Source organism: Mus caroli, chromosome 11 (assembly GCF_900094665.2).
Source record: "Mus caroli chromosome 11, CAROLI_EIJ_v1.1, whole genome shotgun sequence".
Classification (NCBI taxonomy): Eukaryota; Metazoa; Chordata; class Mammalia; order Rodentia; family Muridae; genus Mus; species Mus caroli.
The window spans coordinates 111,992,719-112,018,206 of record NC_034580.1 but is presented as its reverse complement, the minus strand read 5'-3'; the positions used below and the strand labels follow the sequence as shown (position 1 = coordinate 112,018,206).

Here is a 25,488-nt window from a genome sequence, read left to right as displayed (position 1 = left end):
GGGGGGGGGGGTCAAGGCACTAAGTTCTTTTCTATAAATAAGAACACATGAAGTTGGGGAGGAAACAGCTATGGGAAGATTTGGAGCAGGTACAATAGTACAATGGAGGGTGGATTCGATCTAAACATCAGCGCATATAAAACACAAATTTTTAAAATTAAATTTGTAGACATTTGGAGCATCTGTGTTGGCAGAGCACCACCTTGCCTCTGGCTAGAGATCTACTTACTCCTTCTTTGGATTGCACCTAAGAAAGTGTGTTAAGTGTTAATTCTGAGACAGTATTATGCAGCCAGTTTTGACCTAGGAAATTGACAATCTAGGTCTAGCCTAGGTTTCAAACGCTATGATTCTGGGCGTGGCGTGTCCACTGTGTGCCTTTGTTGATAGTTTTGGGTTTTCTGACAGAGCAGCTTTGACCTTATGATTGATCAAGAAGAAGGTCATGGTCACCAATTAGCCCTCCGAACTTGAGGAACTAACTCCCTTGCACCTAGTCGGGAGACGCTTTCCCCGCGCTTCACGGGAGTGACGTTGAGACAGCTCCTAGCAACTCGCGGAGCATCCAACAGACGCCTTGCCCCCGCTGCGGGGCACGCTGGGAGATGTAGTCCTTCCCGTCAACTCCTGTGGTTCGGCCCGCAAGTGAACGGGCGATGGACTACAGTTCCTAGAATCCTCCACGCCACCGTCTATTTGAGGCCAGAGGCGGCGAGGTGGGACTGTCGCCGGCGGAGAGGTGGTAGGCCTGGCCGAACGGAGCGCACTGAGCGGAATGGGAACCCTGGGATCTGGTTGGGCTGGGTTTCCGTGGCCTTGTTTCTGAAAGGACGGCTCTTAACAGGGCCCCTAGGGACTAGGGAGAAGCTCGGCTGTGTCTGGATTCAGACGGGATGGGCGCGCGGGAGATGGAACATTGAGAGACACCATGCCTGGCCTGGCGCGACACTCCGGGACCCGCTGTGGCTGAGGGGCGGGCTCGCGGATTTTAAAATGCCTTCATGGAGTTGGTTGAATATGTGAAGACGTGACGATATTCTGGAACACTTTGGCCATTACAAGCTGCCCCTAGAAAATGTACCCCCGGCCCTGTTTGGGAAGCTGCGACGGAATGCATAGGAGATAGCAGAAATTCTTTGATGTGATATGAGCGAAAACGCGTTTGGACTTGTAGGTCGCTAAAGTTGCCATTGCACAGGAGAAACACAAGCATTCCCCTGTGTCCACAACCCCAGATACACTTTGCATTTTAATAAGAGGCTAGGCACACCGAGAAGACAGATGAGCGTCCCAGCTGCCTTTCTTCCTAGGCACGTGAAGGTGGGTTTGGGTGAAGTGTAAGAGACAAAGAAGAGGTAGGAAATGCTGGGAAATTCTGTTCCTTGTATGAAATGTTTATCATATGTGAACTCACTGTCAGGCTTTGTGCTAGATGGAGCCTATAGAGAGTTTCCTGGCAAGGGATTTGGGTCAGGATGTGGTTTCTCTTTCCAAATGGCTTGCTTGTCACCACTTCCAGGGTAAAGGATATGGTCTACTTTTAAAATACTTTCCAAGCCAAGGAAAGGCCAATAAGTGAATAAGGAATCCTCATGTATTCTCTCTCTCTCCCTCCCTCTCTCCCCCTCCCCCAATCTGTTTCTTGAGGCAGGAGCTTACCCTAGCCCAAGAATTCACTATATATATCATTAAAGCTGGCCCCTAACTCAGCAATCCTGCTTCAGCCTCCCAAGTGCTGGGATTGCAGGTATGAAGCACTGCCTAACTTTTTTCTTCTTTTTAAAATTTGAATTTTATGCGTATTGGTGTTTTGTCTGTGTGTCTGTCTGTGCACCACATGCATGTCTGGGCAGTCAAAAAAACACATCGATCCATTCATCTGTCCCCGATGGGAGTGACAGCTTATAAACCCCTATGGGTACTGGGAATCCAGTCCAGCTCAAATACTCACCTCTGTCTTTCTTTTGATTTGTTTGTTTGTTTGTCAGGGTTTCTCGATGTAGCCCTGGCTGTCCTGGCAGTCACTCTGTAGACCAGGCTGGCCTCAAACCCAGAAATCCACCTGCCTCTGCCTCGCGAGTGCTACCACTTCCAGACTACTTTTTCTATTACATACCTCAGGTTGGCCTAGAACTTGTGATTTTTCTGCCAAGTTCTAGGGTTGACGCTAAGTGTGTCTGATCATACCCACCTCAGGAATTCTTTTTGAACTTTACTTATTCATCTGGCGTAGTGAAGCACCCGCGCACATGGAGGTAAAAGGAAAACTTGCAGGAGTCAATTCCCTACCTCCGTAATGTGTGTCCTGGGCTATCCAACTCTGATAGGCAGGCATGCTGGCGACAGCACCTTTACTCACTGAATGGCATTCAATTCAGGAATTCTGGGATTATAGAAATAGGTTTGACCAACTCCTAGCTGTCCTGGAACTTGCGCTGTAAACCAGGCTGGCTTCACACTCTGAGATCTGCTTGCCTCTACCTCCGCATGCTAGGATTAAAGGCATGAACCACTGCTACCCTACTTGAGTGAAGGATCCTTAAGAACCTTGGAGCCAAGCACTGGGAAATGCTGAATTTTACCTTTTTATTTATGTGTATTTATTTATTTTTGAGACTTAGGTAGCCCAGGTTAGCCTTGAATTTGCTATGTAGCTGAGGATAGCCTTGAGATTCTGGATTTTTTTTTTTTTAACCTCTTCCCAAGTACTGGTATTTCAGCGTTATGCCGTGTCCAGATTCTGTTTTTAATTCTATGAATGTGTGTGTGCATGTGGGTGCAGATGCCCATGGGTGCCAGAGGCTTGGGTCCCCCTGGACCTGGGGTGCTGGGGGCTTGTGAGTTACCCAACACAGTGCTGGAAACCCAACTCAGGTCCTCTGCAAAACCAGTTTGTGCTCTTGGCTCCTAAGCCGGCTTTCGCTCCTGCTTCCATCTTTTAAGCAGTTTCTTTTATTTTCTCTATTAGGGAAGATGAGCTTGCTGGGCAAGAATACACATGACTGGACAGTGCTGTGAGGAGCTGCAGAGAGCCCCGAAGCCCAGGATGGTAGGCAGAGTACAGCACTAGACACATGAAGATAGACGCGATGTCCCCCACCCCACGCCACCCGACCCTCATCATCCTGGCTGCGTAGAATAGAAGCTCTGTGGCAAGGACCAGTGATGGCCCCATGCCAGGGCCGCATTAGGCAAATCAAGCAACTGAGCTAGGCCTTTCATCCTAGAACGCAGAGGCAGAGACAGGCAGGTGGATCTCTTGTGATTCCAGGACAGCCTGTTTTGACATGGCAAACTCCGGGCCAGTAGCTACATAGGGAGGACCACCCCCCACCCCACCCCCCCAAACAAAATGAAACAAAACAAAACAACCCCGCCAAACCGTTAAACAATGAGCAAAGTTTCTCTTGAGCCTCAATTTTTGTTGCTCTGTCTGGCCTAAAATTGTTATGTAGAAGACCAGGCTGGCCTGGCATTCATAGAAATCCCCCTACCTCTCAATCCTAAGTGCTGGAATTGAAGACGAGAGCCATGTTGGCCTATATCTTGAGCCTCTGAGTCCTCTGAATTTTGTGCCAGAAACATTTTTTTCCATTAATTTATTATTCACTTTATATCCCAAGCCCGGGTACCCCTCCCTCACACAGCCCCTCCTCCTTGTACTCTGAGAAGGGGGAGGTTTTCTGTGGGTATCACCTCATCCTGTCATATCAAGCCACTGCAGGACTAGGCCAGTCCTCTCCCACTGAGGCCAGACAAGGCAGCTCAGTTAGGGGAATGGGATCCACAGGCAGGCAGTGGATTCAGGGACGGACCTCTGATCCAGTTGTTGGCGGACACTGGTAGTGTTTTTAGACATCCTTCAGACGTCTACACAGAACAGAAGAAAGCATTCTGGTCATTGCGTCTGTCTGGGAGGCTTTTGTGTGTAATATCTGTAACCCAGAGGAGAGGCGCCCATCCACAGCTAGACTCTGCTGGCTAGTAAAGACTGTTTCTGGGCTCTGAGTAAATTGATTTTTTGAAGCTGCAGGAAAAGAGAACTGATTTCTTCTGTAAATGCTCCTTCCTCTGGGAGCCTAGAGAAGGGCAAAGCATATGTCTTGTTGCCCGGTTCTAACACATGCTCACAGTTGGATTTTGTTGATGTTATTCTCTCCCCCCCCCCGCCCCCCTTTAGGCACTGAGAACCAAGAAAGGATTGAAAGGTAAGGGGAAATGTAGGTTATCACCCTCAATCCAGCTCCTCCCCCTCCCCCTCCTCCTCCTTCCCTTCCTCTTCTTCCTCCTTTTCCTTGTTTTCTCCTTTTTTTCTCCTTCTTCCTTCTTCTTTTTTCTTCTTTTGTCCTAGAATTCACTCTGCAAAGCAGACCAGCCTCAAACTCAGAGAGATCTGCCTGCCTCTGCCCAAGTGCTGGCTAAAAGGCATGTGTCTTCTCCACCTGGCTGACATCCTTTTTCTTTCTTTTTTTTTGTTTTTTTTTTTTGTTTTGTTTTTTTGTTTTGTTTTTTTACAAACTAAACAAAACAAGCTGGTGTGTAGGCTCAGCAGATAATGATGTCTGATGCCTGGTAGCCTGAGCCCCTAGGACCTAAGCCAGGAAGGAGAGAACTGACTCCTGCAGATCGTCTTCTGACCTCCACAGGAATGTCATGACGCATATTCCTGCTCCAATTTAAAAAAAAAAAAGAAGAAGAAGAAAAGCTGGGTGTGATGGTGTGCCTCTTGAGTCCCAGCACGCAGGCAGAGGGAGGCTGGTCTCTCTGAGTCAGCAAGTCTGCTCTACACAGTTCCAGGACAGCCAGGGCTGTGTAGGGAGAGACGCTGTGCCATAAAACAAATCAACAAAAAGCTGGAGGCTCGAGAAGGCTGAGTGTGATGAAGCAGGACTTTGCTGATCCGCTCCTCCCAGAGAAAGGGGTAGAGAGAGCAGCCCTTACTGGAGAAAGCCACAGGGCTGACTGTACTGCCCGATACGTCATCAAGCGAATAAATGAAGTTATAGAGAAAGTATTCCTCACTGAGCTCTGAATCCAGGGACGTACCATGTGAGGTTAAAGGGGGTCAGGGCAAGTAAAGCTGGCTAGGAGAATCATTTCAAACATGCTCACCCCCTGCCTCGCCTCCATCAGAGAGTAACTGGAAGGGTGCAACCAGTCCAGCTCTAGGTGGTGTCAACTGGAGGGCACGGGTCCGTGAGAGGTCCTGCGTGGGTGCGGATGCCATCTCAGGGAGCCACACTGGCCTCTCAGAGGCTGGAAGGCTGTGTGCTGGCTTTTGTGTTTTGGGTGAGGTGGGTAAAAGGAGATTTCATTGATAAACCATCATTCTTTAGGAAAGTTATTGCAAACTAGCCGAGGGTGTTAACAAGGCACCATCAATTGTTGCCATTAGAGATCAGCTGTTGGCCAGGGAAGGTCAGTGTCAACCTGAGGCCTGGGATCCAGGAATTCTGGGACACAGAAGTCTCAGGCCTTCAGGTTTATAAGTGCCACTCTTGCTTCCGGAAGTCCTGATAGCCCGTTTGTTTTCAGGGTCCATTGAGGATGTCCTTGGAGACCTCCTGGGAGATGACAGTAAGTCCCCCTTACTTTCTCTGGGCAGGAGAGGGGAGACTGTAAGAGGTTCAGCCAATCAGGGTGTAAGCCTGACCAGTTGAATTCCACCCCTAGAACCACGTGGGGGGAGGAGAGAGCCAGCTCTTACACAGTGCTTGCTGGACCTTGAGGTGACCCTGTTTTAATTTTCACATGCTGTGAAATGGTTCCCACGGCAGCCATTCCTTTGTACATCCCACAGCCATGCCAGAAGCTCCGCTTCCTTCGTGCCCCAATGCTTATTTCCCAACTTTGTTTTACTGTTCATGTGGCACAGGAAGGGTGGGCTGACCTATCCGTGGCACTCCTGGCATCTGGGGTTAGCTTCCTACCTGGAATTTTACCCTCTTGCACTCGTATTTATCAGGGTGGTGTCAGGTCGTGCCCTTTCTGTGGGAAGGTGTAGGAGACAGCTAAGCAGAGGACCCGCCCACCACCCCTGCATTGCTGCTGCAGTGACTGACAGCATGTCTTTTCTTGTTTGCCTTGCTCCAGCAACACCGCCTGAGAAGCCTGCTGAGCCAGCTTCCCATGCCAAAGACACAGCGAGCTCACCTCAGTGGCTGGCTTCAAAGGCAAAGTAAGCACTGTTGGGCGCGTCCCTCAGCCCTGTCCCTCAACTGCACTCCATCCTGGCCGGTGGCCACCATGAATGTCAGTTTCAACGTAACCCTCATCTCTGCTACCGACGGAATCTGAGAGAGTAAACAGGCACGTTGAGGGGTCTGAAGGCCTGGTTCTGGTCTTCCTTCTGCTTCTTGGGTCATGCCGGACATCTCTGAGACTCATCCCCAAAATGAGAGATGGCCTCAGATCCCTGCTCTTCAGATCTGTTTGATCTCTGGAGAATGAACACCCCACCTTTCGCCTTCTTTTCATCTAGGTAGGGTAGGACTCGCCTTTAATCCTGGAAGAGACAGGTGGACGGATGGATCTGTGTGTGTTTGAGGCTGGGCTGGTCTACACGGAAGTTCCAGGCTAGCTGGGGCTATAATGAGACCCTGTCTTAAAAGAAGAGAGAGATCAAATATAAGTAAATCCTCCCCCCCCCAATAACCTTGTGTGTTTGTTTTTGCCATTCAATTTACTGCTTGTTTTATTTTTGTGGATTTGTTTTAAGACAGGCCGGGCTTGGTACTAACTATGTTGCCCACTTCTGAACTGGCCTCAAACTTGGAGCAGTCTCTGTGACTCAGCCTCCCAAATACTGGAATTACAGTGTGCCACTGTGCCCAGCTTTAACCATAACTAACATGTGGTGTGTGTGTGTGTGTGTGTGTGTGTGTGTGTATAGAGCCCAGAGCTGGTCAGTTTTTAGGGTGTTTTCCACTATTGCTCTCCCTTCCTTTGAGACATGATCTCCCTCTGTTCTCACCAGTTAGCTGAACTGGTTGGCAGGGAGCTCCAGGGACTCTCCTATTGCGTGCCCCTTCCCCTTCAGCACAGGGATGCAGCATGCAGGGCCATCCCCAGTGTTTTACGTGGGCGCTGGGGATGAGGAGGGTCTTACTGAGAATGCGTTTCACCGACACGTACTCCCTTGGCCTCCATAATTACTCATGTATTAACAACTCATATTGATAGGACTTCACTGCTTTAAAAAAGATAGAAACACGATTTATGAACAAAATTTTTATACTATGTGGTTTTGGATTTCTGTTTGGTTTGGTTTGGTTTGGTTTCCTTAAGTAACCCTGGCTGGCCTGGAACTGGCCTTCCCTTGCCTCTCAGTGCTAGGATTAGAGGTGTATCTTCCTTCCTTTCTTGACTCTAGGCTTGAACCCAGGGCCTTGCACATGCTAACACATGCTCCAGCACTGAGTTACCCCACACCTCAGTCTTCACATGTTAAAATTTTGGGGTCCAGACACAGGGACCGTTGCCGACCTCATCTCTTTGCAGGTTCCTCCCAAAAGACAGCGTTGAAGGACTGGCAGGAGCTGATGCTGAGGTGAGCCAGGTCCACTCCCTGATCTCTGACCTTCGTAATGTCCTGCAGACAGTGAGACTCGAGTGGCCTAGAGCTGCTCACAGAGGGGTTTAGGAAAGTCAGGGAGTTTGATCATTTTGTTTCATTCTGAGGTAGATTTTTCGCTGTGTGGCCCTAGCTAGCCTGGGAGTCTTCAGCTTCAGCCTCAGCCCCAGACAAGAACAGGGATTACAGATTCACATCTTAACCCTGGATGCAATCGGGGGTTACAGATGTCCAAACTCATGCGCAGCCTGCACTTCTTCCTCTCCTTCTTTGTTTGTTTTGGTTTTTCAAAACAAGATCTTTCTGTGTAGCCCTGGCTGTCCTGGATCTTGATGTGTAGACCAGGCTATCCTTGAACTCAGAGATGCACCTGCCTCTGCCTCCCAAGTGCTGAGATTAAAGGCATGTGCCACTGCCTGGTTCATTTTGGGTTTTTGAGATAGTCTCACTATGTGGCTCTGGCTGGCCTGTGCCATGTGCCACCATGCCCCTAGCTTTATACTTGATTCTTTTTCTGTTTGTTTGTTTTTCAAGACAGGGTTTCTCTGTATAGCCCTGGCTGTCCTGGAACTCACTCTGTAGACCAGGCTGGCCTCGAACTTAGAAATCCACCTGCCTATGCCTCCCAAGTGCTGGGATTAAAGGCGTGTGCCACCACCGCCCAGCTATACTTGATTCTTAAAGTAGAGCAATGGCCATGGACTGCTAAATGGACCCAAACAGCATCCATTTTCTTCCCACTAGAACAATGAGCTAGATGGTAGAGCCCTTCCAACTGCAGGAGTTGGGGATGGCCTCTGCCCATGAGAAAGTCCAAGCTGTCTGGCTGCATGATCAGGAAGCAGTCGTCTGCAAGTCCTGTGGTGGAAAGGGCTTCTGCATTTGGGAGGAGCAGACAATGGGAACCCTTTTCTGGGTCTCCACAGAGGGGAAGATCCCTGGAGGGTGGGCGTAAGAGACCCTCCTGTTTATGCCTGGTCAGTCAGGCTCTCTGCCCGAGCTGAACAGCAGAGTGACTAGGGCTGGGGACCCCTCGTGCTCTTGGGTCCTGACTGATATCAGTTCCTGTGTTTTTTCACTGCCTTTGGACTCAGGCCTCCAGCGTCTCGGATGCAGACCCACAGGTCTTCCTGCAGAACATGAAGGTAGCAAATAGCTTTGCCTCTTTAAGGCTGAGGGGTGCCGGGTGTGTGTGTGTGTGTGTGTGTGTCAGTGTGTCAGTGTGTGTATGTGTGTGTGTGTCCACACCATTTGGGACTTTTCCTTTATAGTACTTCGTATATGGACCCTGGAAAGTTCACGCGGGTCTAGTGGGGACCGAGAGACCCTCCTAACTGGGTCTCTGACATCTGCTGCTATCTGAAGAGTAGAGTTGGATGAAGTCCCCTCTAACGTCTGTCCCTGCCTCTCCTGTGTTTTGCTCCAAATCCCCTGCCAAGAGGGCTCATGACGGGGTTGGAATGAGTCTTTATACCGCACATAGGCTGGCCTGCCCCTCGGCCCCCCTGGCCTCACTCCTTAGTCAGCAGCACTCTTATCCTGTATTGTCAAGGCAGGGCTCTTGGTTCCAGCCTTGTGAAGCCTTGTCCATGTCCCCCCAACAGGGCAGCTTGGTGCTGGGCATGACTGTCATGTCCTCGAGTTGCTCCTTGTGGTGACCTCGAGGCTCTCGTGTAGTCTCATGACCCAGTTCCCACGGCCCACTCTGCTCCCCGCTGGCGCCATGTTCTTTCCTCTCTCACAGGTTTCCTCTTTTTGACTTTTCACAGTTCTGTGCCTGGGCCCAGCAGCCCTCAGCCCAGAGCCCTGCTCCCTCTAAGCCAGTCAGCTTTGTGTCGCCACAGCAGAGCACTCCATTACAAAGGACATTTCTTTAGCTCAGTTTGGGAGGTTCTGTGTCTGAGATGAGGTGGGAGAGGGGGTTTAGCCTCTGGTGAGGGTGGCATATGGCAGTAGGGGAGAAAGTGCATGGGTGCCACCAACGGCCAGGGAGCTTTACCAGGTTCCCAACACCACTGCCCTGGAGCCAAGACCTTTCTTAGGGACTTCAACCACACAGTACCCTCCCAGACAACGGGCTTTGCTCTTCCTGCTGTCCTAGGACTTAGACAGCATGGACGATGATCTCTTTGGTCGGATGAAGTCTCACCAGTCCTCCGGCAAAGGAGCTGCAAAGGGTTCTGGGAAAGAAGGACCTAGCAATCGCAAGCCTGCTGGCACATTAACAGCTAATGAGAAAGGTAGGTGGAAGATAGCGCTTGTGAGTTTTCTGTGTTGTTTTAGTCAATGGTTTATTGCTGTGAAGAGACACCATGACCAAGGTAACTCTCATATATATATATATATAAAACAAAAACCCAAACATTTCCTTGGAGGCTTGCTTACAGATTCAGAAACAATTTAATCCATTATCATCGTGGCAGGAAGCACAGAGACACACATAGTGCTGCCCAAGGACTCGAGAGCTACTTTCTGACCCACAGGCAGAGAGAGGACACTCCCACAAGGCTACATACACCTCCTAATCCTTGTATGAGAACTGTATGAGTCTGTGGGAGCCATTATTATTCAAACCACCACCTGAGCCTAGGATGAAGGATCAAACTCCGTGTGTGTGTGTGTGTGTGTTCATGTGGAGAAAGGTGTGTGTGTGTGTGTGTGCATGTGGAGAAAGGTGTGTGTGTGTGTTTGTGTGTTCATGTGGCGAAAGGTGTGTGTGTGTGTGTGTGTTTGTGTGTTCATGTGGCGAAAGGTGTGTTCCATTCCTTATCTTAGTTATTATTACTGTGATGAAACACCATGGCCAAAAGCAATTTGAGGAGGGAAAGGTTTATTCGGCTTACACTTCCACATCGCTGTCTGTCATCAAAGGAAGTCACAACAGGGACTCCAACAGGGCAGGAATCTGGAGGCAGGAGCTGATGCCGAGGCCATGGAGGGATGCTGCTTACTGGATTGTTTTTCCTGGCTTGCTCAGCCTGCTTTCTTATAGAACCCAGGACCACCAGCCCAGGGGTGGCTCCACCCACAAGGTATTAGGCCCTCCCCCACTGATCACTAAGAAATGCTCCACAGCACTGTTTCTCAACCTGTGGGTCACGACCCCCTTGGGGGTCTAATGACCCTTTCACGGGGCAGTGTATCAGATAGACATTACAATTCCTAATAGTAGCAAAATTACAGTTATATAGTAGCAATGAAATAATGTTATGGTTGTCTCAGTAAAACCTGAGGAGCTGTATTAAAGGGTCGGCATCAGGGAGGTTGAGAATCACTGCTCTTCAGGCTTGCCTACAGTGTGGTCTGAGGGAGGCCCTCCTCTCAGATGACCTTCCACTTGGATCAAGTTGACATAAAACTATCCAGCACCCCTGAGGTCAATATAGGCAGCTTCTAGAGGACCTTTTTTCACTTAAAATGGAAAGTTTGGGCTGGAGAATATTGCTCGGTGACAGAAAGAACACTTGCCTGTGCGTGGAGTCCTAGGTTCCACCCCCAGCAATGTAAAATAGGGAGCGAAGTTTGATGGCATCTTGTGAGTCTCCCACGCTGTCTCCAGTGAGTAGTGGCGAGGGTGGAGGCTGCTGCCAACCGTGTCTCTCCTCCAGGGACTCAGGTGAGAACAGGGGGTGTGGATTCCCCCATGGCTGTGTCAACAGCCAAGAACCCCAGCCTGTCAGAAGATAGTGCTCACTGTGCTCTGGGCTCTCAGATAAGCTGTGGAGGAAAACATGGAAATCCCCGTCCAGGGGCTGCAGAGATGGCTCAGCCTTAAGAGCACTGGCTGCTCTTTCAGAGGTCCTGAGTTCAATTCTCAGAAACCACATGGTGGCTCACAACCATCTGTAATGGGATCTGATGCCCTCTTCTGTCGTGTCTGAAGACAGCTACAGTGTGCTCACAAACATAAAATAAACAATTCTTTAAGAAAACAGGGGAGGGCTGGTGAGATGGCTCAGTGGGTAAGAGCACCCGACTGCTCTTCCGAAGGTCCAGAGTTCAAATCCCAGCAACCACATGGTGGCTCACAACCATCCGCAACGAGATCTGGCGCCCTCTTCTGGAGTGTCTGAAGACAGCTACAGTGTACTTACATATAATAAATAAATCTTTTAAAAAAAAAAAAAGAAAGAAAACGGGAAAAAAAACCAACAACAACAAAGAAATCCCAGTCCCATGACTGCTCTCTCTTCTTCCTGTAGGGTACACCATGCCCACTAAGAAGCCACCACCATCTTCCAGCAAGACTGGGCTTCAGTATAAGAAGTTCTCCTTTGAAGGTACCAGAGTTCTGTCTCCTCTACCCCCACTTTCTGGAACACTTGGCTTGAGAGCAGTTTGGGGAATGATGCTGAAAGCTGAGTCTCTGTGTTAAGTCACAATTTAGTCCTCAGGAATTCCCAGAGGAGCTAAGTACTCTGCCCACTGGCATGTTTGAGGAAGTTAATTGCAGAGACTTTGAAGCTGGCATCAAACTGAAGATTTTCTGAAATATAAAGGGAAAATCCCTTTTCTTCACGAATGGACTCATGTTTCTAAGAGTCCCATGGTTCACCCAGCTCCCGCCCCCTTGCTCAAGCCTTCTGTCTCCACCCTTCCCACAGACCCCACTCTGTGGGTGCTCCGGTGCTTGTTAAGCATGCACAACGGCTGCCTCAGCTTCTAGGTTGTTTTTCCTAAGCAAAGTGCAGCAGGCTGACCTCTGTCTTTCTTTCTGACCTTGAGACTTTGAAGACCCACTGGCAGGACTTCTCTCTGATGAGGAAGAAGAAAGCGGCACGAAGCTGCCTGCAGTGGAGAGTAAACCTGCTCCCAAGAGCCCGGGCGCAGCAGCAGGCCAAGGTAGGACAGAGAGGCTTACTCCTGGGCCCAGGGGTCTTGACAGCTGACAGCACAGAGCCAGACCTCAGCAGCACAGGCCCCTGTGTCTTCCTGCCCAGAACTAAGACATGATCAGGCTCCAGGAGTAAGGAGGTAAACGTGTGAGTCTAGAGCAGGGTTACAGTCACGGTCCCTGGACAAACCAGACGAATGCAAGCCATTGCCACCACCCACCCTGGTTAGTCACCAAGCATTAGACCTTGGTCCTCTTTCCTAGGGCCTTCTGTTCCTCTGACCCCTGGGGATACGCCCATCCGGAAGAAAGAACTGCTCTTTGATGAAGGGGACGACATCATGACTGCTCTAGGGTTTGAAGACAGCCCCGAGGCAGAGAGGAGGAAGACAGACCAGTAAGGGGCCTTAGGAAGGGGAGCCCCTGACCAGGTGGATGCAGAAGGCCCAGGGGAAAGTGCAAAGGTTGGGGCAGCCTGGGAGCCCCATGTCGTGACACATCCCTTCTCTACCCTGTCCCACAGGGAAGGGCCACTCCCTGCTCGCTCCAAGCTGGATGAACTGCTGGGTCGGGGCACAGCCGCCAAGCTCCTCACTCGCCCAGGCACTGGGGAACGCAGAGAGTTCAAGTTAGAGAAGAAGTATCAGAGGATGGGAGGGGAGGAGTCTGTGCCAGCTAGAGGTGACTGCGCGCTCTCTCTCTCACTCTCTCTCTCTCTCTCTCTCTCTCTCTCTCTCTCTCTCTCTCTCGCTCTCTCTCTCACTCGCTCTCTAGCGCTCTCTCTCTCTCTCTCTCTCTCTCTCTCTCTCTCCCCCTGACCCCTTGGGTTTTGTTGTTGTTTTGTTTTGTCTTGTTAAGATAGGGTCTCCCTGGCTAGCCTGGAACTATTTATATGAGGCTGGCCTTGAACTCATGAGGATCTGCTTGCCTCTGCTTTCCCAAGTGCCGGGAATAAAGGCATGAGTCACCATTCCCAGTTTCCCCCTTTCTTTGAGACAGGTTATTACTCTAGGCTAGCTTTGAATATATGATAATCTTGTGCCAACCTCCCAAGTGCTGGGACTGTAGGTGTGAGCCACCAGATCCGCTGAAACCACAGTTCTACCTCAGCCTGTGACAAAAGCTTCGCTTCCGAACACACTCATGAGATAACTACCCGTGGGCTGGCGGCCCTCTGTGCATTCTGTACCTGCTGTGTGGTCCATGCTGTGTGCTTTAGCTGTGTGCTGTATGCTGTGTGCTTTATGTTGTGTGCTTTATGCTGGCCACCGCTTGTTTGATTGTCTTCCCTGGGCTGCAGACATTGCTCGGTGGTAGAGCACCTGCCTAGCATCTGCCATGTCCTGTAAAGAGTTTGGCTTTCCTTGTTCTTCATCACGTTCTTGTCCTTGTCCTTACAGACAAGGAAGACAGCTGGGATGACGAGATCCTCACCTTTGGGGCTTACAAGCCTACCATGGCCTCCTCTGAGGGCCGCCAGTCCCGCAGGCAGTCAGTCAGGTAAGACCTATGGGGAAGTCTGCCAGGAGGACAGGAGAGTCCCTGTAGCCTTCCCCATCCCACCCGGCAGCCATGAGTCTACAGGTGCTAAAGGGAGAGGGAGGCCAGGAGCTCCCCGCAGTCCAGGCAGAGGAGGGCAGACCAGCACCTCGCTCTCACCCAGAACTCAGAACCAGAAGGAGGAGGTGGGCCTGCTTTGCTTGAAGCCCTGAATGTCATGAAAGGCTGTCCCATCACTCGGTTTCCCAAAAGAACCTCAACCCAGGAGTAGCACAGACACCACTCTGTGGGTGGGGCCTTCTCCGGTGGCTTCCAGGAGCCCTGCCACTGCCGTGTCCCCATGGCACAATCCTCATTTGCAATGGAAACGGACCAGCACTGGCTGAATTCGTCATTTTCTTTGAGTATATATCTTTGCTTAAAGATGGTTTATTTCACTATTTTTATGTGGATGGCCTGCCTGTCTGTCTGTCTGTCTGTGTACTATGCATGTACCTGATGCCTAAGGAGGTCCCAAGAAGATGTCAGATCCCCGGACCTCAGGTCCCCATGCTTACATGACAACTGACCTGGGTTTTGAGACAGGCTGGTCTCTAACTCTCTATATAGTAAAGATGACCTTGACTTTATTGTCCTCCTGCCTCTGTCCTGGAAGAATGCTGGGATGGCAGATGGCCAGCACCACACCTGCCTGGTGCTCTGCCTGAACCCAGAGCTCAGTATATGCTAGACAGGCAGTCTGCCCCCTGAGCTGTGTTCCAGCCGCTCTGGGAGCGTCAGTGCTATTATTCCAATATTTACTCAGGGCATCTTTGTAGCACAGGCTAGCCTTGAACTTACAGCAGTGCTGTCTCAGTTCCTGGGTGCTGGGATTGCAGGTGCGAGCTCCCGTGCCCAGTTTGCTATGGGCCAGATGTGCACCCCCTTAACAGCAGAAGTAAGGCTGATGGAGGGCTAACAGGATCAGTTTTCCTCCCCGTCCAATACCCTCCTCTTTGTCTTGAAGCAGGTTCTTGGGAGAAGGCGGCCCAGACCCTAAGGGAGAAAGCCTCGGCTTCAAACAGAGCTCTCCACCAGCCTCCAGTCCTATCCACCCCAGAAAAGGAGGAGCTGACTGGTTAGGCCTTAAGGATGATGACCTGGACCTGCTGCCTCCCTCTCCTGTTCAAAAGGCCCAACAGGAAGACTCACCCATGACACCCTCTCTCCTGCCTCCTACAAACCAGCCCTCAGCCCCAGAGCCACAGTCTGTCCCAACTGGACTTCCCTCAGCAGCAAAGCCACCAGCCAAGGGTGCAAGACCCTCTCTCAAAGCCAGCCAGGCCTCCTCACCAAAAGCATCTGAGGAGAAAGAAGATGACTGGTTGAGCCATGTCATATCTCAGAAGAAATCCCAAAATTTAGCCAGAGAAGAGCGTGCGGGGCCCTCTAAAGACCTGACCTCACTGGGGTCACTGGGTCAGACCCCTTCTGGCAGGTATGAACTTGGGCTGCTTTGGTTGGTAGAATGGATTTGGCAGGATCTGAGGGGCTACCCTTACCCACCTTGCCTGCTCCATCCTCTGTTGGAGATGCTGCTGTGGGCACTGATGCCAACTCAGCTCTGCTTCTCCCTTATGGGCATGAAAGGAAGAGCTGCCCTGCAGGGTCTGGTAACACCTCACTCTGACTGCCATGGGGACAGGTGCTGACTGGATTGGGCAAGAGAAAAAAAGGGTCTTTGAGGTGGCAGGATCCACTGTCCCTTCCTCTGAGCAGAAGCCCTGTCCACAGCACCAGTCAAAGTGGCAAAGAGACCCACTGGGCCAACTGTTGGTTTTTCCTTTAGCTTGGCTTAAAAGTGGCTAAGGCATGTGTGAGTGGAGCTTCCTGTGTCCTCTAGGAAGTGCTTGAGCAACCACGGACACCGAGGGGCAGCTCCTGGGAACTAAAATGGCAGTTCAGTGAGGGTGGGTGGTGTGTGGCCAAGTCCAGAGGAAGCAGAAACAGCCTTGTAGCTCTGACAAGTGGGGTTGATGGTGGGAGAGCATTTTGACTTTGCCCTGAGATGGAGGGGAAAGCTGTGGCCCCAAAAGCCAAGACAGAAGAGGAGACAGTAGAAGAGAGTGACCCTCGGGGTATGGAGAGGCTGTGAGCAGCACTGGAGTCTAAGGCTGAGCAAAGATAAATGAGCTTGAACCTAACTCCAGTGTGTGTGACGCGCCCATTGTTGCTGTGTTACTGAACCATGATGGATGCTGAGGTGGGCAGCAGGCCATAGGAGAGAAAGGCAGCCCACAAACCCTAGGAGCCCATCCTGGAAAGAATTCCTACACAGTGGCGGGGACAGAGGCACGGGAAGAGGACTGCCTTAAGCTTTATGCTAGGAATTTGTCTGGGACTGTCTTCCTGTAGCTCACACAAGCCTTCTCCTTTCCCATGGACTTTCCTCAGCCTGCCTGTTGCTGGCACTCAGGTCCTTGAGCAGGCCCCTGCTGGAGAAGCCTCGAGACCAACTACACAAGGAATGGCGGCTGTCAGGCCTGGTGTCACAGGGTATGTCCAAAGACAGGGCTGAGGGTGTGAGAGGTAGTGGGGCCAGCCCAGGCTTTCTTCCATGGAGACAGACAGTGAATAACTGTGCTGGGACCCAAGGTGGCTTATTGGCTCTGACATATTCAGCATCTGTGCCTGGTGGCCTGATGACAGCACTGTCTGAGAAACATATCATGTCCTTTACCAAGCCACCTGTGCAACACTGGAGTGAAAGGCCAGCCCTGGACAGCTCCACCCACGCTTCCCCTTCCCTGCCGCCATCTTACCCAGAAGCTATTCAACACACCCACCCTCATCTTTATGTCCAGGTCCTCCATGAGTTGGAGCCAAGCCACTACTGTTCTCCCTGTAGATGACCCCAAGAGAGGAGCAGCCTCTGCCTCTGGGGACTTCTCTAGCAGAGGTTTGTTTCTGTCTTTGCTTGGGGTTTAGCCCTGGGTGATGAGGATACCTTGAGCTCCTTTGGATTCTCTGGAAGATGAGTGACAAGACACCCTCCCTAGACCCTCCCTGGCGCCAAGCGAGCTCTGCAGGCCCCTGAGCCTCCTGCTCTTTTCTCTGTTGTGACTTTCAGAGCCTGCGGTTTACATTCCACACTCCCAGGAACCTACGGGGCTCTCTGTGCCTATCCAGGTAGGGAAGGTGGACAAACAGGTAGAGGCTGTGGGCCCAGAGAGCAAGTCTCCCCTGCTCAGAGGCAGCTAAGGACCTGGGCGTGACACTCTGCTAGAGTATACAGCTGTATCCAGTAGGACATCTCCCCCAGTAGCCCTTTCCTGAACTTTAGCCTCGCTACTCCCGAGTGAGCTGGTGTGACTCAGCCAGCATCAGTGGGGAACTGGAGACGGCAGCTATGCTGGAGCAGTGTGGGCTGTTCCAGTGAGAAAGCATCAGTACAGGCTTGGCATGGAGTGCACCATACATCTGAGGAAGAGAACCATACATCTGAGGTCGGCCCAAGGCTATGTAGTGAGTTACAGCCCTGCCTGGCTTCAGGAATGAGGGCTGCTGGTTGCTCCCTAGAGGAAACCTTGCCTAGCATGTGCAAGACCCAGGGTTCAGTCTCCCGGGGGCAAAAAAAGAGAGCGCTGTCTTAGTTACTGCTACATCCTGATCCTCAGGAAGCAGAGCTATACATCCTCTAATGAGGGAGGCCACGTCCATTCCAACAGGGTTACGCCTCCCAATCCTTGCCAAACAGTCCCACTAACCATGGACCGAGTATATAAATATCTGAGCCTTAAGGAGCCATTCTCATTCCCGAACCACCACGCCTCATTACACAGCCCTGTAATCCTAGTCCAGAAGACTGAGGTAGGAGACTCAAGTGTGATGTCAGCCTGGGCTATGGTTTCATGCCAGGCCAGCCCTCACCACAAAGTGAGAGCTTATCTTCAGAGAGACAGAGAGAAGAAAGAAAGAAAGAAAGAAAGAAAGGTATAGAGGCCCTGACTTCCCTGTCTCTGCATCTTCCCCCTGCATCAGCCAGGAATGTCACATCTGACACCCAGGCCTAGCAGGTATGACAGCTAGTAATGTGTCCCCGGGAAACAGAGGGCGAAGCGCAGCTTATTGGAACCAACTGTCAACATAGGCCTTTAGGCCCAACCTCATGGGCCAGGGTCAGAAGCTTTGTCACAACCGAAGACGTCTCCTCACTGAGGAGGATGTTCTGGGGAGAGAGGGTGCTCCGTTTCCTGACTAGAGCTCAAGGGAGCTCTGACTGCTTCCCTGCAAGCAGTGGACTCGTCCAGGTCCTGTCCTGCAGGAGCCACCTGGAACAGATGGCCATAAGCAGAGGACTTGAAGGTGGTGAAGCTCGGCAGGAGTCCTGTCAACTCCACCTCGGAACAGCTCTCATCCTCTCCCGCAGACCTTCCTCCCAGAGTCCATGATGCAGAGTCTGCTGCCAGGCTCAGGATACCAGAAGCAGCTCCTGGCCGCCCAGGGGCAGCTTCAGAGTAACACTGCCCAGCTTCAGGTTGAGCTGCTGCAGAGCCAGACCAAGCTGTCAGAGCTGGAGGCCCAGGTGAGAGCTGCAGGGCAGCCAGGACCACTTCCTTCCTCATGGGAAGTGGTCAGAAGCATCACCTGGAGGCAGCAGGGACTGGATGCACAAGCCTGGAGTCTGGTTGCCGAAGCACCTGGTATCATTGGTTCATCCATGCCTAGGTGCAGAAGTTGGAGCTGGAGCGGGCCCAGCACAGGATGCTGCTGGAGAGTTTGCAGCAGCGACACCAGGCAGACCTGGAGCTCATCGAGGATGCACACAGGTACCCCCTGGCTCCAGCCTTGGCAGGAATCTCCTCCCCGGAGGACCCAGGAGCACGGCACTGTGCTCAGTGCACCCCTCTTGGTGGGTGTTCTGTTGACAGAAGCCGTATCAAGGTGCTAGAAACATCCTACCAGCAGCGGGAAGAGCAGCTGCGCAGAGAGAAGGAGGTGCTATCAGCTCAACATGCGTCATATTGCCGGGAAGCTGAGCAGGCCAGGGCTGAGCTCGTAGCCCAGCACCAGCGGCAGATGGCCATGGCTGAACAGGAGAGGGACCAGGAGGTTGCCCGGCTCCGGGAGCTTCAGCAGTAAGGGCTGGAGGCGGGGGAGTGGAGTCGGGAGTGGCTTTGGAAGGACTGGCCAGATGACAGGAAGGGGCCTGGGGTGTAGGCTTGTGAGGGCTGGCTGGCAGACAGCAGTGCCTGTGAGACCACTGTGTGGCTCTGCAGCCTGTGTACAGACTCACCCTTCCCTTCAGCCCAGTGAGATAAAGGCTCAAGGCTGAGCACACCAGTCCACTGCCCCTTATGGGTGGGGTTCTCCTGACTCCTCTGGGAAGTCAAGCATTGAGCCTTTCTGAATGAGAAGGGAACTAAGACACCCAAGGGCTCCAGAGGACAGGGCAGCCCATGGGCCAGCACACGGGGTTAAGCACACAGCTTCCTCCTGCGCTGGGAAAGTTGCCTTTTGCTGAGCGGTAGGGTGTCTGTGGCATGGAAGCAGCAATAGACGAGAGAGAAGAGCGAGGGAAACTGAGGCAGTGCTCAGAGGTGTTCCTTTCTTGCTCACTGGTGTCATCTGTCGATGGTTCCCTCACACTGAACCTTGGCTTTCCTTGCCTCTGCGCCATTTCCCCAGGGCATCCATCCTGGAGATGCGCAAGGACCATGAGCACCAGCTGCAGCGGCTGAAGATGCTGAAGGACCAAGAGATTGACGCTGTCACCAGCGCTACCTCCCATACTCGGTATGTGTGCTGCCTGGCGCTACTTCCCAAGGGTGCCCTGGCTGTCCCTGGGATTAGATGCCCTGACGATCCTCCAGGTCCCTGAACGGCATCATCGAGCAGATGGAGAAGTTTTCCAGCAGCTTGAACACGCTGTCCTCCCGCGTGGAGGCCTCGCACCTTACCACCTCACAGCAACGAGAGCTGGGGATCCGGCAGCAAGATGAGCAATTGCGAGGTAGCCCTCTCTCTAACTGGGACCCGTGTGTTGGGAAAGAGGGCAGACAGTGACCACCCCACTCGTTGCCTCCAGCTCTGCAGGAGCGGCTGGGCCGACAGCAGCGAGACATGGAGGAAGAGCGGAACAGGCTACAGGAGGTCATCGGGAAGATGGAAGTGCGCCTGAGTGAGCAGAGCCGGCTCCTGGAACAGGTGAGTCTGTCCTGATGTACAGGATGTCTATACTTCAGGGCTACCTTGGATGAGCTCACCACTCTGCATTTGATCATAGCCAATGGGCCAAGCCCGTGGCCAGCTGTTCTCTGACATCCACTTAAGCACGCAGTGACCTAGGCCTATTCTTCCTGTCTCTTCCTGCTTCTGTTTTCACCTTAACACCAGATGTCAGCTACCAGCCCCAGGGCCATCCTACAGACCCACCCAACAGTGTACTCCCCTTCCTCTAACCTGACATGAGCTGAAGCCTGTGGCTCTGAGATGGACACACTTGCCTACTAAATGTCATTTGGCCCCTCATGTGCAAGGATGTTTGAACTCCCTACAGGTCACTCATAGATGAATTAAGAGTTAGTCTGTTTTTGTTTTGTTTTTATGTGTGTGGCTTGCTTTGCCTTCAGAGGCCAGAAGGGGGCATCACATCCTCTGCAGCTAGAGTGACAAATGGCTGTGAGTCACTCTGGGGTGCTGGGGATGGAACCCCGCTCCCCTGAAGAGTTGGAGCTTTTAGCTCCAGCCCTGAGGCTCAGGGTTTAAACAAGACTAAACTTTCCGAACGTCTGCCCTCGTGCTTACGGACACTTGAGGCTGCTAGGTGATGGCCAGCCTGGAGCTTTGGGGCAGGGCACTCCTGAACCTTCTCCGAGGAGGTGCAGTTTGACCTGAGTCCTGGAGCCTCCTGATTCAGAATTGCAGGACTGGACCTGGACAGTACTCCCCAGTGCCTGTTACTCCCCAGTGCCTGTCACTCCCCCAGTGCCTGTCACTCCGCATTATTTTGGAAATGAGTTTATGACAGCATGAGGGAACAGCCCGGCCTGTTCCCAGAGTGGGGAGTCCACCCTCAGCCCTGTGCTGGGCCTTGCAGGAACGCTGGCGGGTGGCCGCCGAGAAGACTAAGGCAGAGTCAGCCCAGCGCACTCTGGAGGAGCAGAGAAAGATCATGGTCCAGCAGATTGCCATGGAGAGGGAGGAGCTGGAGAGAGCCAAGGTGAGACCAGACCCACCCCCGGCTGCTGAGCCCACCGATCCTGCCCGAGGACACTCACACTGCCCTCGCTGCCCCCACACAGAGCGCCTTGCTGGAGGAGCAGAAGTCAGTCATGAATAAGTGTGGGGAGGAGCGGCGGCGCCTGGCAGCAGAGTGGGCTGAGTATTTCACACAGCAGAAGCTGAGTAAGGAACGGGCAGAGCGCGAGGCTGAGAGGGCGATGCATGCAGACTCCCAGCGGGAGGGTACCATCATCAGCCTGACCAAGGTAGGGCCCAGAGCCCAGGACCGAGCATGCCAGGGTGCCCTGGACTCCCTCCGCCCTGGGTACAAAAGGCCCCAGGCCTGGGAACTAAGAGCATAGCTAGGGCACAGCAAGAGTCCAGGAACTGGAACCGTGGCCAGCAGCCACGGGGGCACTGTATGCATAGCTGTCTTGTTTGCTAGCTGGTTCTTTCAGCTGGTTGATTCAGATATTTAAATGAGGAAACTGGTATTCAGGGAAGTTGGACATGACAATTTGTGTGGCTTTGCAGGAGCCTCCAAGCTTGGCCCCAGGCTTCTCTGGTCCATGTCAGAAGTCCCTTGCTCTACTGTCCACTGCTAGAGGTGGGGGAGGGGGACAGGTACCCCAGTGGCTACATAGACTCGGAGTAGCTCTGGATCAGCGACTACAGCAATGACTGCCTTCTGCAGGAGCAGGCGGAGCTGACAGTGAGGGCCTGTGAGCTCCGGGCCAAGGAGGAGAAGCTGCTTGCTGAGAGGGAGGCTTTGGAGAGAGAGCGCCAAGAGCTCCGGCTGGAGAAGGACAGGTTACACAAAGCCAGCCTGCGCCTGCAGGCCCGTGCACAGGAGGTGGAACACATGAGTAAGGTGTGCCTTGGCAGGGCTGCTGTGCAAGCTACCGTTGGCTTCCAGCCGGCCCTGACCCAGTGGCCTCCCTGCAGGTAGCCTCCAAGAAATACGAGGAGGGGGAGCAGGCCTTGCAGGAGGCGCAGCAGATACAGACTGAGCAGCAGGGCCGGCTGCAGGTGGTCCAACGGCAGCAGGAGTGGCTGCGGCAGCAGGAGAAACGTGTGCACCAGGCAAGGTTCCAGTCCCCGCCCTGCCCCTCAGGCCACTTTCCTCTGCCCCCACTGAGTCTGTCTCCTTGGTGTTGGCACAGGAGCATCTGAGCCTGGCACAACAGAGGCTGCAGCTGGACCGCGTGCGGCAGGAAGTGCCTGCTAGCCTTCCGGGGCTGCCCCCCAGGGTTCAGGGCCCTGCAGCCTCCAGCCTGGACGGTAAGTGACTCCAGGAGGACAGGACACAGCCTGGAGCAGGAAGCGACAGGACCTATTCCACCTGCTCAATTTAGGGGCTGTGGGAAGCTACTGGTTTGGGGTTTTGTTTGAAAATAGGATCTTGTAGGAAAATAGGATCTTATTGCGCAGTCTGGGTTCACACTCTGATCCCCCTGCCTCAGCATCCCACATGCTAGACTGCAGGTGTGTCAGCTGTTGAGCCATCTCTTTACCCCTACCTCCTTTTTTGAGGGGAGTTTTTTGTTTGTTTGAGAGAGGGACTCACTATGTAACCCTGGCTGGCATGGAACTCTCTGTGTAGACCAGGTTGGCCTTGAAGTCACAGAGATTCTCCTGCCTCCGCCTCTTCCTGAGTGCGAGGACTAATGAGTCACCATTTCTTTCTGTTGTTTGTTTTTGTTTCTTTGGCATCTTAGCTTGAAAACCAGGCAGGCCTTGAACTCAAGAGGCCTGTTGCCTCTGCCACCCTGTGCTGGGATTACAGGTGTGCTCTGCCACCACAGGCTCCAAGTCTCCTCTCTTCCTTTTGCTTTTGGGTGGGTTGTGTACCCATGCATTCATGGAGCCCACAGGAGGCTCCTGGGTGTCCTGCTCTAGCACAGTCTGTCTTGTCCTTTTGAAAAAATGCTGCCTATGGGTTCTGTGCCCACAGAGGCTGAGGAGGATGTTAGAACCCTGGCCCCGCCCTTACAGGTGCTGGTATTCTCCTGGGTACATGCTGGGAAAGGAACCTGGCTTCTCTGGAAGAGTCCCCAGGGCACTGGGCCTGGTTCTTCCTGCGGGCAGTGTGGGTGCAGGTACTACTGGAAAAAGCCAGGCCCCCTAGTTTCCCCCTGAACATTGACTCCTGCCTTTCTCCTCAGCTGTCCAGGCCCCTGCTTCCAGCAGTCCTCAGTGTAGTCAGCCAGCTGCTGCCCAGGTGCCCACACACCTTCTTGCCAAGCTGCTGCTGCTAAAGCATACAGCAGAAGAGGTAAGCATCCCCTGGGCTGGGTCTCACCTCCATTCACAGTAAGCAGACTCCCTCCAAGGCTGCAGGAGCACACACACACTTGCTCATAAAGGGAAAGAGGAATGTAGACAGCCAGGATTGGGGGCACGGTAAATGGCAGGATACTTGTCTAGCTTGTACAGGGCCCTGATTCGATCCCTAGTGTTACCCTCTGTTGAAAATTAACTTTGAAACTGGACATGGTGGCACCTGCCTTTAATCCCAGCTCTCAGGAGGCAAAGGCAGATAGATCTCTGTGAGTTTGAGGCCAGCCTGGTCTACATAGCAAGTTCCAGGCCAGCCAGGGCTACACAGTGAAACGGGCCAGGAAAAAAGAAAAAGCAGAGGAGGTAAACTCCGTACACGGCTTGTCCAACCTGTGTAGGCACGAGGGGCTACAGTACCCTTTAGCTGCAGATAACCTGGGACACCAGTGAGGAGCCAAGGAGCCTGTCCCACAGGCTGGGCTCAACACTGAAGATCGTGTGCGTCGTAAACGTCCTTGCACAGGCCTGCATGAGGGCAGTCGTGCTTGATCTACTGCCACCGAGCTGGACCCTCAGCAGCTTCTCTTCCCTTTTGTTTTTCCTTTGCTTCTTTGGTTGAGACGGGATTTTCACTCTGTAGCCCAGGCTAGCCTTGGAATCCTCCTTCCAAGCCGTGGGATGACAGGTGTGAACCAGCACACACAGACAGGAGATTTTCTTATCTCTAGTTCACACTTGAAGACACTGGGGCCCAGAGACATGAGGTCGCTACTGAGAGACCCAAGGTTCTCCAGTCCTTGCGAGACTGAGACCACGGCCTGTCTCACTCCATGCCTCAGCTCCCACATACCCGTCCTGCTCCGCAGTGGAGGGGCTCCCAAGTACAGGCTGGCTCCTCTAGTATCAGGAGTCCTGTCAGTGCACAGACGTGTGAGCACTCGTCTGAATCTTCCTCACAGGACCATGACTTCTTGGAGAATGAACAGTTCTTCCTGGAGACTCTGAAGAAAGCACCCTACAATATGGCGTACCATTCTGCCTGAAAATGCCCCGGGCCTCCTCAGCGGGCATCTGGCCTGGCGTGCTCGCCCACTGCTGACCTGCTCCAATCTCTGTGAGAAAGGCTCCCAGCAAAGTACTGCACTGCCTGCCCAGAGCCTGATTATAACTTCTTGTATAGACAGGGTATCTGTGTGTTCTTCCCAGGCGCTCTGACCTGCAGCTTAGAGGCAGCAGGTGCCTCCCCAGGGAGCAGTGACAGTAAGACCATCTTAGCACCCATCAAAGTAAGACCCCAGCTCATCACTGCCTTCCACGGCAGTCACTGGGGTCTTTATACCTGGGCTACTTTAGAGGCAGGGACCTATTTCAGGACAGTAGGGTCATACACCATGAACAGCCTTTACTTTCAATGAGAGGTCCTTCAAATGGGAACAGGGAGAAGGGCCTTCTAGCTGAGAGAGTGGGAAGCCTGGCCAGGGACAAGGATGGCACTGTGCTGAGGCACACCATGCCCAGATGGATTCTGGGGCTTGAGTGTGTCTGGGCTTCACCCAGCCCTTCATCTCACCCTCAGGTAGCTCACATCCAGCTCCATCACTCCCCAGTGACTCAGCATTACCCCCCAGTGCTAACTCAGCAGCAGCACTGGCTTCTTCCACCCCCTCCAGGTTCCCACCAGAGGTGGGGTGGGGAGCTGTAGGAGTAGAGGGGTGTGTGGAGAAGCAAAGGAGGAAGGGAGATTGTAAGAGCTAGAGACTCTACCTGAAGACTAGAAAGGAGCCCCGGGGCCAGGCTGCTGCTCCTCCGGTATGTAATGTGCCAAGACCCTCTAGTAGGGTATCAGGAGACGGCCTCGGAAGGGAAATGATCCAGCAGACCTAGGACACAGAGAATCTGCCTTCCTACACAGCAGCTTCCATTCAGGAGCTCTTCCTCCCTTCCCACCTGAGAGGGCGTGTCCACAGAAGCAGCGGGGAAGAGGAGGGGCACACCAGAGGGTCAGAGGGTAAGGCACCGCTGCTCTGCCCCTCAGAACCTCTCCTGGAGGCACCTGAAACCTTGCTATCGGACCCATTAAACTGTTGTATTCTTTCGA

General features: G+C 52.8%; 1 protein-coding gene and 1 non-coding gene across 9 annotated transcripts; both read left to right on the top strand.

Annotated features, from left to right (window-relative positions):
• Positions 1–619: 619 nt before the first annotated feature.
• Fbf1 (Fas binding factor 1) lies at positions 620–25,488 on the top strand. Of its 8 annotated transcripts, none has more exons than XM_021177695.2 (31): positions 620–742; positions 845–1,320; positions 2,969–3,049; positions 4,181–4,208; positions 5,536–5,577; positions 6,094–6,178; positions 7,501–7,549; positions 8,668–8,718; positions 9,675–9,813; positions 11,776–11,853; positions 12,299–12,415; positions 12,672–12,804; positions 12,931–13,088; positions 13,808–13,907; positions 14,914–15,384; positions 16,341–16,442; positions 16,751–16,845; positions 17,017–17,075; positions 18,316–18,471; positions 18,615–18,715; positions 18,818–19,024; positions 19,575–19,682; positions 19,760–19,899; positions 19,975–20,093; positions 20,986–21,108; positions 21,191–21,376; positions 21,805–21,981; positions 22,056–22,193; positions 22,274–22,391; positions 23,276–23,385; positions 24,350–25,488. In XM_021177695.2, exons 3-31 carry the CDS (start codon positions 2,999–3,001, stop codon positions 24,431–24,433), a joined length of 3,525 nt encoding a protein of 1,174 aa, XP_021033354.1. In that variant the 5' UTR covers positions 620–742; positions 845–1,320; positions 2,969–2,998; the 3' UTR covers positions 24,434–25,488. The 8 variants fall into 8 exon arrangements, with proteins under 8 accessions (XP_021033354.1, XP_029339813.1, XP_021033356.1 ...); XM_029483953.1 differs by adding an exon at positions 1,652–1,747 and having other exon boundaries at positions 620–1,320; XM_021177697.2 differs by lacking the exon at positions 845–1,320 and having other exon boundaries at positions 620–716.
• Positions 4,853–4,980, top strand: LOC115032667. The gene has a single exon (XR_003838297.1).